Genomic DNA, 13055 nt, shown 5'->3' on the forward strand with positions numbered 1-13055 from the left:
AAAAATAACTCCTTTCTGTTTGCAACCTGCTTTACTCAGCCACACTCACTTTCGGTAACTGACTAAACTGTGAAAACACATTGTTCAGTTTCAAGTTTCCCCTTTGGGGCAAAGCTCCGCCCATTGTCAGAGACTGCCCAATCAGAAGCCTCTTCCCTTGTCCCTTCCTGCTTTCTCTGATTGAGTGACTGGATGTCCCGCCTCCACTCAACCGCCGTCCCTGATTTGGCCGGAGGAAAGGGGAGTCGATCAAGGTAAGAGCCTGCCCATCTAGCGTTGATTGGCAACGGTGCTAGCCAATTGATGCATTGCTATTCTGCATTGCTGGTCTGTTGCAGAGCACGTTTTGTGGGTTTCTCCAAAACGGGGTTTTCACAACTTTATCCAGCGGTGGGAGGGAGAAGATGGGTTTGTGGGGTGTTCATCTCTGCATTTTGCGTCTGGAGTGCAACCTTACTGCCAGGATCCGCAATTCACGTGTCTGATTTCAGCACCATTAAGTCGCTTCCGGCTCTTCCAAAACATCGCAGCAGATAACAGCGTTCGAGGTGTCGGTTTGGAAAGGTAGGGCAAAAACATTGCTTTTTCGTCTTTAAATACACCGGCCCAAATTATTATCCAGAGATCACGTGCGGCAGGTTTAAGTGATGTAGCCATCCGTCCTGCTATTTAGCAAATGCCCCCCCTCCGAAAAACAATCTGGGGATTGATTGGCAGTTGCCAACAGTGCGCACTCTGCACGTGCCCAGACACAGACTTTGCATAATTTATAGAGTAAATTCCGGTAGATTTCATGGCTGTCCAGAATCAAACCATATACAGAGTTGGCTGGATGCTGCGTGTCTTCCCTGCAAGAGTGTTCATTGGTATGTGGTAAAGGCTGTGGATATACACATGTCAACAGTTATATGCATGAAGATTGTGTGTCCGTTTTGACAGGTGTACAGCTGTTGGGAGCCTGGTTCCAGTCACAGCTGCTCAACAAGTGCAAAACGACCCTTCGGCATTCTTCCAGTCCTAGTTCCAGAGCACAGCTGGGGCTGCCTGGGCTTCCTTCCTAAACTGCTAGAGAAAACAGCACAGGCCTTTGATTTATTGGGTCTCAGTATTGTCTGTTCTGACCAGCAGTGGCTGTCCAGGGGCTCAGGCAAAGGTTTTTAGTGTGACCTGCTGCCTGAGCCTTTTGGGTGAAGACTCGCAGCTTAAAGGCGAAACGTTTACAGAATCTGACTCTGTGTACTGATCACTTGCAAATCCTGGAACGTCACAAACTAAGAAAACCTGTGAGGTTCAGCACTAAAATTGTATGCTGTACCACTGATCCACGGCCTCTTCTCAGCAGTGCTGTTTAGGGAAAGAAGAGGGCGGTCCTCATCCCAGGTTGGTCATTTTTTTTAGGTAGGCCCTTACGAAGTAACTTCTCTGAAAATGCACCACCCTTTTGCAACATATACCTATGAGCTGGTGTTTGAATCTTTACGTGAATCCACACCACTACCATTTCAGCCCCTAATGAAATCTGGAAAGAGGCTCTTGTCTGTATTTTCATTTCATAGAGCTGACCGTCCTCCTTTTTTTCAGGGAAATGCCTGTGTGCGTGATTTGCACCAATCCGTGACGAGCTTTTGAAGATGGTTTTATTAAAAGTGCTCCCACTGGATCCAGGAGATGAAGGCACCCAGAGGTGCAGATTGGGGCCTGCCGCTTTCTCCTCCCTGGGTGCCAAACTGGGCTCCCCAGTTAAGATCACCTTGCCCACAGGAATTTGCGTGTGCACAGCCTGGCCTAGGCACGACTTGGCCGACGGCTACTTGCAACTCGACCTGAAGTGTAGAACTCGCAGCTTGAAGGTGAAACATTTACAGAATCTGACTCTGAGCACGGATCACTTGCAAATGCTGGAACGTCACAAACTGAGAAAACTGACAGTCAAGGTGATCCTTAAGAAAGGGGCTGTGACAAAAAATACTTCCAAAGGTATGCTGCAGGAATTGGCCAGAGAACTACTGCGAGATGCGTATGTTTCCCTTCATCATGTTATTACGTTCAGTCCACTTCTGAGCAATCCAGTGGCCTGCGTTGAAATATTGTCTGTGGGGCCTGCCACAGAAGATGCCGGCTTAGTCACCCTAAAAACCCATGTTCTTGTAAAAGAGGTGGTCACACTAGATTGGTATGACCTTTTGGTGGAAGACAGTGCAAGAAATCTAGTGGCCGGGATGAAGGACGTCCATAAGTCATTGAAAGAGATGATTGACTTGCCTTTGCACTTCCCCAAAACTTTCCAGGAATTAGGCCTTTCTCTTCCAAGAGGAGTGCTTTTGGTGGGGCCTCCTGGTGTGGGAAAGACTCTTCTTGTCAAAGCAGTCGCTGAAGAAGTGGGGGCTTGCCTCTTTTGCATCAATGGCCCCGTTGTGTATGGTTCAAGACCTGGTGAAAGTGAGGAGAACCTGCGGCGCGCATTCGAACAAGCCAGCGAAATGTCTGCCGAAGGGCCGACGGTTCTTTTTATCGATGAGATCGATTCCTTGTGCCCTAAGCGAGAATGTTCAAACAACGCTCCTGAAAATCGCCTGGTGGCTCAGTTGCTAACTCTTATCGATGGTATTGGTGGAAGAAGCAAGATGGTGATCGTGGCAGCCACAAATAGACCCGATGCTCTAGACCCTGCACTGAGAAGGCCGGGCAGAATTGACCGTGAGGTGGTTATATCTCGTTTCTGAATGTGTTGTTTCCGGTTGGTGTGTCACTTGGCAGAAAGTGAGGGAGACTGTTATTCACTAGAAACCTGGGGACATTTGATACCGGTTTCCACCAATGCAGTGGATTCCCTCAAAGGGCTGTGGGAGTTATAGTTCTTGAAAGTATCCTTTGTGGTGGTTAAGAGCAGGTGGATTCTAATCTAGAGAACGGGGTTGATTCCCCACTCCTCCGCCTGAATGGCAGAGGCCTATCTGGTGAACCGGATGTGTTTCCACACTCCTAAATTCCTGCTGGGTGACCTTGGGCTAGTCACCGTTCTCTCAGAACTCTCTCAGTCCCACCTACCTCCCAAGGTGTCTGTTGTGAGGAGAGGAAGGGAAAGGAGTTTGTAAGCCACTGTGCGTCTCCTTACAGGAGAGAAAGGTGGGGTATAAATCCAAACTCTTCTTCTTCATCATCATCCTTTCTCAGAAATAAAATTGCAATGTTGATATTCACTTTACAGTTAAATGGGTTTGAAACTGGTTTAAATTCACAGTATAGACATAATATGCCACCATAGGCTGGAAAACTATAGTGATAGCTAATTGGCAGTGCCCATATATTTTCTTCTGATGAACATCAGAGAATTGCCTGGTTTATTCAAATTCTAACATGGCACTGGTGAAAAATATGGTACTAGTGAAAAAAGAGTAACCTTTGGTTAAATGAGTAGGATCATTTTAAGTTTTTTAAACATCAGGAGAGGCAAGAAATAGCCTTCCCCTGGAAGTAGAGACATTTACACCAGAAGAAGATCTTTTAGGTTGGAGGAAGGCATCAGGTTATTAAAATTCAGCTCATCTGACTGATTTAGGTCTGGCTCTCAAAATAGAGTCTCAGACCATGTTTTTGTTAGAACTAGGTTATTTATTTATTTATCTTTGTACTTATTTCCCACCTATCACCAACCCCATGGGCAGGGTACAATAAGCTTTGACTTGCCAGGAGTTCAAGGTGAAGGAAAAGAGATTCCACCTAAACATCAGGAAAAACCTCCTGACAGTCAGGGCTGTTCGACAGTGGAATTCACCACCTCGGAGTGTGCTGGAGTCTCCTTCTTTGGAGGTTTTTAAACAGAGGCTGGGTGGCCATCTGTCAGGAGTGCTTTGATTATGTGTTCCTGCAATTCAGGGGGTTGGACTCGATGTTCCTTCATGTCTCTTCCAGCTCTATGATTCTGTGCTCAGGGGTTAACCCAAAAAATAGCAACTTGTTTCTGTTTTTTATTTGTCTTTGGCTGCTTTCAGATTATCATTGGGACACCAACCCTTTCGCAGAGGAAATCCATCCTGCAGCTGATTACTGCTGGCATGCCCGTGTCGTCCAGTGACGTTAATTTGCTGGAGCTTGCAGAAATAACAACAGGTTACGTCGGAGCTGACCTGACAGCCCTCTGCAGAGAAGCCGCCCTGCAGGCTGTGTTTCGGGCTTGTTCGGTAAGAATCCATTGCAAACGGCAGCCCTAAGTGTATTGCCTGTGTTTTCTCCGTTGTCCACTAGCACTATTTTGCTTGGAGTTAAATCCTCAGTGCTTCATCCCTTTGAGTAATCAGTGTATTGAATGACCTCGAGCCAGCACCGTGTCGCACAGCACAGCACACAGCACTTTGTGTCTGTAGAATCAATGTGTTAAGACTTGGTAGTTTGATGATCCACATGCACGGACAGATTGCGGAATGGTGTGGCTGCTCACAGACTTTAGGCCAGTGATGGCGAACCTTTTCAAGACCGAGTGCCCAAACTGCAACCCACACCCCACTTATTTATCGCAAAGTGCCAACACAGCAATTTAACCTGAATACTGAGGTTTTAGTTTAGAAAAAATGGTTAGCTCCAAGGCACGCATTACTCGGGAGTAAGCTTGGGGTAGTCGGTGGCTTTGCTTTGAAGCAACCGTGAAACGCTTCGAATGGGTGAATTACAACCCTAGGAGGGTGTAGAAGCAAGCCCCATTGCCAGCAACCGAGCTTACTCCCAGGTAAAGGATTGCACTTTAGTTCTTCCCATAAAAATCAGTGGGGTTTAACAGCACTTAACAGGGTTACCCACATGTCGTGCCCAGCGGCCCAGGTCAGCCTAGAGGTCTGTGGGGTGATTTTAAAAAAACCCATGACGAACTCTGCATGCATGCCCACAGAGAGGGCTCTGAGTGCCACCTCTGGCACCCATGCCATAGGTTCACCACCACTGCTTTAAGCTGTTATGAAAACGAGCAGTAATCCAGAATGTCGCTGATTCAGATCTCATCTCTGCTTTCCTCGTTAGATGCCCTTAGCCAAGATACTCACCCTCTCTGCCTTGACACCCCTCCTCTACTGCTAGAATAATACTACTGTCCTTCCTGTCATGGCTGTTGTAACAACTGTGCTCAGGAGCAGCAGCAGCAGCAGCAGCAGGCCATTGCTTTCACATCCTGCATGTGAGCTCCCAAAGGCACCTGGTGGGCCACTGCGAGTAGCAGAATGCTGGACTAGATGGACTCTGGTCTGATCCAGCAGGCTAGTTCTTATGTTCTTATGTTCTTAACTGCGATAAGTTGACAGTTTTTGAGTGGGAAATGGGCTATATAAATGCTAAAAATCTTTGTTCTTCTTGTATTTCCCAGGACTCGGTTAATGCAGTTAACATGTCAGACTTCTATGGAGCACTGAAAAAGATTCAGCCGTCGTCTTTTCGAAGCGGAATTGGGCTGTCCGACTTTAAGCCTATCACCTGGGATCAAATTGGGGGCCTTGAAGATGTGAAGCTAAAGTTAAAGCAGGTAGAGTACACAGCTGATTCTTAAAGGGTCACTACTTCTTTTGCTGTGAAATGGTCCCCTAATTCCTCTAAACCAGGGGTCTGCAACCTGCGGCTCTCCAGATGTTCACAGACTACAATTCCCATCAGCCCCTGCCAGCATGGCCAATTGGCCATGGTGGCAGGGGCTGATGGGAACTGTAGTCCGTGAACATCTGGAGAGCCGCTGGTTGCAGACCTCTGCTCTAAACTGTTCATCCCATGTGTATTTCATGTGTACAGTTGTACTTCAGAGCACCTCATGGATGCTATGCAAAGCAGGGACATATTCACCTGTCTGAACGCTGGACGTTCAACAATGTTAGCTGCTATCCTATAGCATCTGGGAGGGGGGGAGGTTTGTTTTTAAAAAATCATCTCCCATGCTTGCAAAGAACATAAGAACAAGCCAGCTGGATCAGACCAGAGTCCATCTAGTCCAGCTCTCTGCTACTCGCAGTGGCCCACCAGGTGCCTTTGGGAGCTCACATGCAGGATGTGAAAGCAATGGCCTTCTGTGGCTGTTGCTCCCGAGCACCTGGACTGTTAAGGCATTTGCAATCTCAGATCAAAGAGGATCAAGATTGGTAGCCATAAATCGACTTCTCCTCCATAAATCTGTCCAAGCCCCTTTTAAAGGGGTTTAAAGAAGTTTACAAGTTCAATTTGTTTAGACTTTAAAACAGACCAAAACAAGATTGCAGTTATTCTCTAGCTTGTGGGGCCCATGGGTTCCTGTGGGGCAGAGGGTAGTCACCAGTAGGAAGACTCAAAGGTGTGTTGGCTTGTGTGACATAATTGCACGAGGAATTAATGTGCGTACCTGCTTCTGTTTGCAGAGCATCGAGTGGCCAATAAAATTCCCCAAGGCATTCGTCAGGATGGGGCTGGCCCGGCCGAAAGGAATCCTTTTGTATGGACCATCAGGTTGTGCCAAAACTACGCTTGTGAAGGCAGCAGCCACAAGCACCCACTGTTCCTTTCTGTCTGTGAGCAGCGCTGATCTTTTCTCACCATATGTTGGTGACTCAGAGAAGATTTTATCCCAGGTTTGGTTCATAAGGATATATCTATGTAGTCATGCTTATTCTTTCATTTGTCAGAGCTGTAGGTCCATCGTTTTGAGCTACAAACAGTCCTGCAAGGGGCTTAATTGTGTGAATTTCCTCCTCTGATCATCTTCTTAGTAATTTCCCAGTTTTGCTTTCCCTGGCATCTAAACCAGCCAGCAGTAGTTCTCACTAGCTCTCCAAACCATGATTCCAAATAGGGAATAAACCATTGATTAGAATCCTGATTTGCAGGTTTGGTACAGATAAGAATGTGCTGGTTTAGATGTAACATCAAGCTACTTTTTGCTGAAATTGAGTAATGGTGTGTGAGCAGAACAAAGAAGCACGGTTAGAATTAGTTTTCCATTACTTTGTTCCACAAAATTGCAGGACAAAGCGTACTTAAAAACTTGACACGAATGATACACAAATGTCCTTCATTTTTATCTCTTTGTACACCCTACCTCAAGGTCTTTCGTCAAGCAAGAGCAAATACTCCAGCAATAGTGTTTCTAGATGAAATTGATTCTATCCTGGGTTCCCGATCAGTTGGTAAAAGGGGGCATGGCGTACAAGAAAGAGTTCTTTCTGTCCTTCTCAATGAATTGGATGGCGTCGGACTTAAGGTCACTGAGAGAAGAGGAAATAAAGCAGAGCTGGACGGTGACTGCCGAGAACAAATTGAAAATTATAAAGAGGTATCTTTTCACGTGATTACATAGAAATAGCTGTTTTTAAAAAAATAACTTGTCTTTGTAGAGGAGCAACTCGTTGTTTCTCCTGCTGAATCAGTTGTGGCATAAGTGAAGCCATAAAAATGGTACCAGAACATCTTTAGTAAGACAAGACTGGCTTAGGACTACACTGCTCATACTTAGCCATTGTTCAGTTCCTTTCTAAATACCATGGTTAAAGATTATCCTAACCATGGTTTAGCTATTAATGGGGATTTTTAAAAACAGGATTTGCTTTAACCATGGCTAAATGTTACATGAGCACCAGACAGTTTTTCTATTTCCAAAATGCCAAATAAGTCTTGCTGATGGCCCCCCATACAGACTATGAAGAGGAAGAGTTTGGATTTATATTCCCCTTTCTCTCCTGTAAGGAGACACAAAGGGGCTTACAATCTCCTTTCCCTTCCCCCCTCACAACAAACACCCTGTGAAGTGGGTGAGGCTGAGAGAGCTCCGAAGAACTGTGACTAGCCCAAGGTCACTCAGCTGGCATGGGTTGGCGTGCTCAAGCTAATCTGGTTCACCAGATAAGCCTCCACAGCTCAAGTGGCAGAGTGTGGAATCAAACCCAGTTCTCCAGATTAGAGTGCATCTGCTCTTAACCACTACACCATGCCTAGGTTAACGTTTTCCATCTTCTGCAATGTTGGGATCTTAACCAAGGCAACAAACCATGGCTATGGGAACCATCTTTACACATAAACTGTGCAATCCTGTGCAAAGGTACTCTATTCTCAGCCCACTGAAGTCAGTGTGTTTAGATTGGAGTGACTGTGCATCAAATATCACTGTATATCCACAAAGATATTAGCAATACAGGACTGTTCCATTGCCCTTCAATTCCTGCTGGCACTTCCCGCAATAGCACTTCTTGATTTCTCCAGCACTTGTGCATAAATGCTGGTGGCAGAGCTCACAGTCAGCAGGGACAGCAGAAAGAAAAGGCCAACCTCAGATGTAATAATTTTAGAGCAGTAAGTTTGTGAAAAAGGCAAACTCTATGCTGGGGATAATTAGGAAAGGAGTTGATAATAAAACTGCAAGGATTGTCATGCCCTTATATCAAGCCATGGTGCGACCGCACTTGGAGTACTGTGTTCAGTTCTAGTCACCACATCTCAAAAAGGATATCAAAGAGATAGAAAAAGTGCAGAGAAGGGCAACAAGGATGATTGAAGGATTGGAGCACCTTCCTTACGAGGAGAGGCTGCAGCGTTTGGGACTCTTTAGTTTGGAGAGGAGACGTCTGAGGGGGGATATGATTGAAGTCTATAAATTGATGCATGGGGTAGAAAATGTCGACAGAGAGAAATTTTTCTCTCTTTCTCACAATACTAGAACCAGGGGGCATCCATTGAAAATGCTGGGGGGAAGAATTAGGACTAATAAAAGGAAACACTTCTTCACGCAACGTGTGATTGGTGTTTGGAATATGCTGCCACAGGAGGTGGTGATGGCCACTAACCTGGATAGCTTTAAAAGGGGCTTGGACAGATTTATGGAGAAGTCGATCTATGGCTACCAATCTGGATCCTCCTTGATCTCAGATTGCAAATGCCTTAGCAGACCAGGTGCTCAGGAGCAGCAGCAGCAGAAGGCCATTGCTCTCACCTCCTGCATGTGAGCTCCCAAATGCACCTGGTGGGCCACTGCGAGTAGCAGAATGCTGGACTAGATGGACTCTGGTCTGATCCAGCTGGCTAGTTCTTATGTTCTTATGTTCCTACCAAGTCCATTGCACATAATATTAAATATATTTCTTTTGCAAATGTTCACTTTCTTGCACATTTTATTTTTTTTTCCTAATCAGTTTTTCAGTATCCTGGTTGACAAATGAAATCTGCAAAATAAACAAGGCACCGTTGCAGACAGATGGTTTTGAAACCTGTTCCTCACATGAATGTGCTTGCTTTCTTGCTTATTTATTTTTATTTAAAACCATACAGTTATATGCTGAGGGACTGGGAATTTCAGTTAAATTATAGATGCTTTATTGAGTTGCAGTAATAATTAGCTACACCTGTGGGGTTTCATTGTAATAATTAGATTCAAAAGCACTGCTTTTCCTATGATTTTTAGTTTTATAGCACTGGACAGAATGATATAAGTAGTTGCATAGATTACTTTTTTCTTTATTTATTATAAAGCATGGCAGGGGGGTGTTCAGGCATAACTTTGGGAAATAGGAAGGATACAAACTAAATGCATGAATGGATATTTATTTCATCATTTTAAATGTGTACCTTCTTACTAGTTGGAACTTCAGGAGGTTTTCAACAAAGATGTTATGATTGTGGCTGCAACAAATAGACCAGACATGTTGGATGATGCCTTGTTGCGTCCTGGCCGGTTGGACAAGCTTATATATGTTCCTCCTCCTGATCAGAAGGTACAGAATAAAACCCATATATGACTGAACAGACGGAGTCTAAGGCTCATTCCGCACATGCAGAGTAATGCACTTTCAAACTGCTTTCAGTGCTCTTTGAAACTGTGCGGAATGACAAAATCCACTTGCAAACAGTTGTGAAAGTGGTTTGAAAATGCATTATTTTGCATGTGCGGAAGGGGCCACAAATTCCAAACTCAGGGTGATAAACAGAAAAAGTATGCTAATTGTTCTAAATTTTTAATAATATTAATGTTTAATAAATGTTCAATAACTTTGAACTGAATCGTGATATTCAAGCTATGTTCCTAGGAATCCTGGAATGCCTCAGGAAGTTACCAGGAATATCTGTAATGGAAGACATACAGATTTTCTAGAATTGCCGGTGAAGGGAATGTTGAAACCACTCTACAGTCAGGCCTTACAGTCACTCTACCACTCTACAGTCATTGCCACATCTTAACTTAGAATGTCATAGAGCCGTGGTGGCGAACCTTTGGCACTCCAGATGTTATGGACTACAATTCCCATCAGCCCCTGCCAGCATGGCCAATTCGCCACCACTGTCATAGAGGGTATACCCAGAATCCTTTGCCATGCACTGGGATTGCATAGGGTTAGAAATCTTTGCTACACAGTATTAGAGAGGGATTGCCAAGATAGACATTTCAGGTCATCATGAAGGCAGATATTAAGCACCACGAGAGTATGATGAGCGGTTTGTTTTATCTTTGTCTATGTCCACATTTGCTTTCATGTTCCACTGGGACATATTCTCAATTAATTGCATACACCTAAATGCTGTGCATGTTTACTGAAGTCCCGCTAAAGTTTCTTCCTAAGTAAGATCAGATTCACAAGGATACTTAAGAGTTGTATTTCAGCCGTTCTGCGGCTTACCCTTAAAACCACAGTTTTAAATGCTCTTCTGCCTGGTTCCTGAATTGATTAACTGACATGCAGGTAGGTTAATCTGCAATTGCATTTCAGCCTTCCTGTGCTATACGGTGTACATTCGATTTCATTCTGAGCGTGCATAAGATTGCAGCTTTGTCCAGTAAAGAAGTACACAAACAGGTCTGTATCTCTCTTTTGCTTTCTGCAATAGGGAAAGCTTTCTATTTTGAAAATCTGCACTGAAAGAATTCCTATAGATGCAGATGTGTCTCTAGAAGATATAGCAGCCCAAGCTAAACTGTTTACTGGAGCTGATCTTGAGAATCTCTGTAAGGAGGTAAGGCAAGGTTTCTTCTCTTAAACCCCCAGTGATTTGAGATGTAAGATCAGTGTAATTTAATGTCATGCATCCGCTTCTGGAATATGCCTAGGGTGTCTCATGTCTTTGAGAAACAGCACTGCGAATAGTGTGAAGTTGCTGCTTTTTATGTGGCAACTCTTGTGACAACTCTCAAACCAAGAGTTCTGGTGTTCTCTGCCTCATCTTAAAAGATCCTACAGGATTATGTCAACAACTGATGAGTCCCTCCATTATAGGTGCTTCTGCAGAAATTAAGAATATGTCGTCTTTTCTGTCCTGTTGGGCAAAACAGCAAATATTAGGTTCCCCGTTCTCTTCTTGGAAGACAAGAGGAGGACAGGCAACTGTCTTTCTCCCCCTCCATGGTTCTCACTTGCTAAGCTTTTACAGAATGTGTACCCAACTGAGGCTAACTGGTGACCACATAAGAGAAGACGTTCTCAGTCAGGACACCAAAACTTTGGAACTCCCTCCCTAGGGAGATTCATCTTTCTCCCTCTGTTGTTGTCATCTGTCAGTGGGGCCTCTTCCGCACATGCAGAATAAAGCACTTTCAATCCACCTTGCAGATGGATTTTACTGTGCGGAATAGCAAGATCCATTTTCAAACCATTGTGAAAGTGGATTGAAAGTGCATTAATCTGCATATGCGGAAGAGGCCTGGGTGAAGACTCTGTTTGGAGTTCCCTCACTAACTCTTATTAGGTCTGCTGCCCGTTCATATGTGTTTGCTTCATTTAATTGTTAAATATTTTGTATACATTTATATTTTGCATATAGTTTTAATGTTTGAAATGTTTTGCATGCTTTAATGTTTGCCACTGTGAGGATCCTTATTTGGGTGGAAAGGTGGCATGTAAATGTTTTACATAAAATAAATGTATAGGAAAGGACAGCAAAACTACACCAACTGTGAACAATAAACACAGTTCTCACATTCATTGGTACAGTAGTGTTCATTTTCTTTTCTCTTTTAGGCTGCTTTATTGGCGCTGCAGGAGAACAAAGTTGAAGCAACAACTGTGAAGTACAAACATTTTGTGATGTCGTTTGAGACTGTGAAACCATCATTAACACCCAAAGAGTTGGACTTTTATGAAAAATTATTTACAAAACAGAAATGGCTTTTATAAAGTGACTGGGGGGGGGTGTACTCTGCACTTGTGCAACCAACTCTGATGGTCGATTTATAAAGAAAAAGAAAGCTGCAGGATACGTCACAGCAGTTCTACTAAGCCTGTGCAATTTATGTTGTAGGGGCTCTGCCCAGACTACAATAGAATTCTTAACAGGCACTGTGAGGAGAATGAGAGAGTTTCTGTTGACATTACGGATACCAGCCAGTCAGTGCAGCAAACTGGAAGAACCAGTTTCCCTTGTAATTGATACTGGAGAAAAAGTGTATATATTCCCAAAACAGTATGAATGTAAATCCCCAGCAAGCCTACTCTTGTTTTTACATATGCATGTCCTGTTTCTAAAGTATAATAAAGATCATGCCTTAGAACAGTTAAATGTGGAGTCAGTGAGGGAAGTTAACCACTACATTTGCCAGAATCCCAGGACTGCATGCAAGAACACATGCTATCAAACCATTTAGGAAGAGTGGAAGGATGGGAGAAGGGCTGGGGCTCAGAGGTAACCCATCAGCTTGGCAAGTGTCCCAGGTTCAAGCCCTGGCATCTCCAGGTAAAAGGTACACATAGCAAGTGATGTTAAAGACCTCTGCCTGAGACTTTGGAGTGTAGCCGCCAGTCTGAGAAGACAATACTGACCTTTGATGGACTGGTTGTATGATTCAGTATAAGGCAGCTTCATGTGATGCATGGCTATAGCCTGCTCTCCTTCTGACTTGAAGACACTCAAAGACTTCCCTATCGTTTCTCGGCAATTTCCCCACACATACATACACTGAAAAGGGAGCAATGCAGGGGGCAGACCCTAATACTGGGCAGGATTTAGGTAAATTTGAACGATTGTGGCCATCTGCAGATGAACCAAAGAGGGTGCATGGGGTAGAAAATGTTGACAGAGAGAAATTTTTCTCTCTCACAATACTAGAACTAGGGGGCATTCATTGAAAATGCTGGGGGGTG

At 44.3% G+C, this 13055-nt stretch overlaps 1 protein-coding gene across 1 annotated transcript; it reads left to right on the top strand.

Annotated features, from left to right (window-relative positions):
• Positions 1-337: 337 nt before the first annotated feature.
• On the top strand, positions 338-12468 carry SPATA5L1 (spermatogenesis associated 5 like 1). Its single transcript, XM_048482191.1, has 9 exons — positions 338-564; positions 1582-2702; positions 3993-4181; positions 5351-5506; positions 6363-6572; positions 7046-7273; positions 9567-9701; positions 10810-10935; positions 11937-12468. Exons 2-9 carry the CDS (start codon positions 1632-1634, stop codon positions 12090-12092), a joined length of 2271 nt encoding a protein of 756 aa, XP_048338148.1. The 5' UTR covers positions 338-564; positions 1582-1631; the 3' UTR covers positions 12093-12468.
• Positions 12469-13055: the final 587 nt, after the last annotated feature.

Source organism: Sphaerodactylus townsendi, linkage group LG17 (assembly GCF_021028975.2).
Source record: "Sphaerodactylus townsendi isolate TG3544 linkage group LG17, MPM_Stown_v2.3, whole genome shotgun sequence".
In the NCBI taxonomy this organism is placed as follows: domain Eukaryota; kingdom Metazoa; phylum Chordata; class Lepidosauria; order Squamata; family Sphaerodactylidae; genus Sphaerodactylus; species Sphaerodactylus townsendi.

Coding starts and splice junctions, on each gene's coding strand:
- SPATA5L1 (XM_048482191.1), top strand. CDS start 1,632: ATGGTTTTATTAAAAGTGCTCCCACTGGATCCAGGAGATGAAGGCACC. Junction 2,703..3,992: donor CGGGCAGAATTGACCGTGAG/GTGGTTATATCT, acceptor GGCTGCTTTCAG/ATTATCATTGGGACACCAAC. Junction 4,182..5,350: donor CTGTGTTTCGGGCTTGTTCG/GTAAGAATCCAT, acceptor TGTATTTCCCAG/GACTCGGTTAATGCAGTTAA.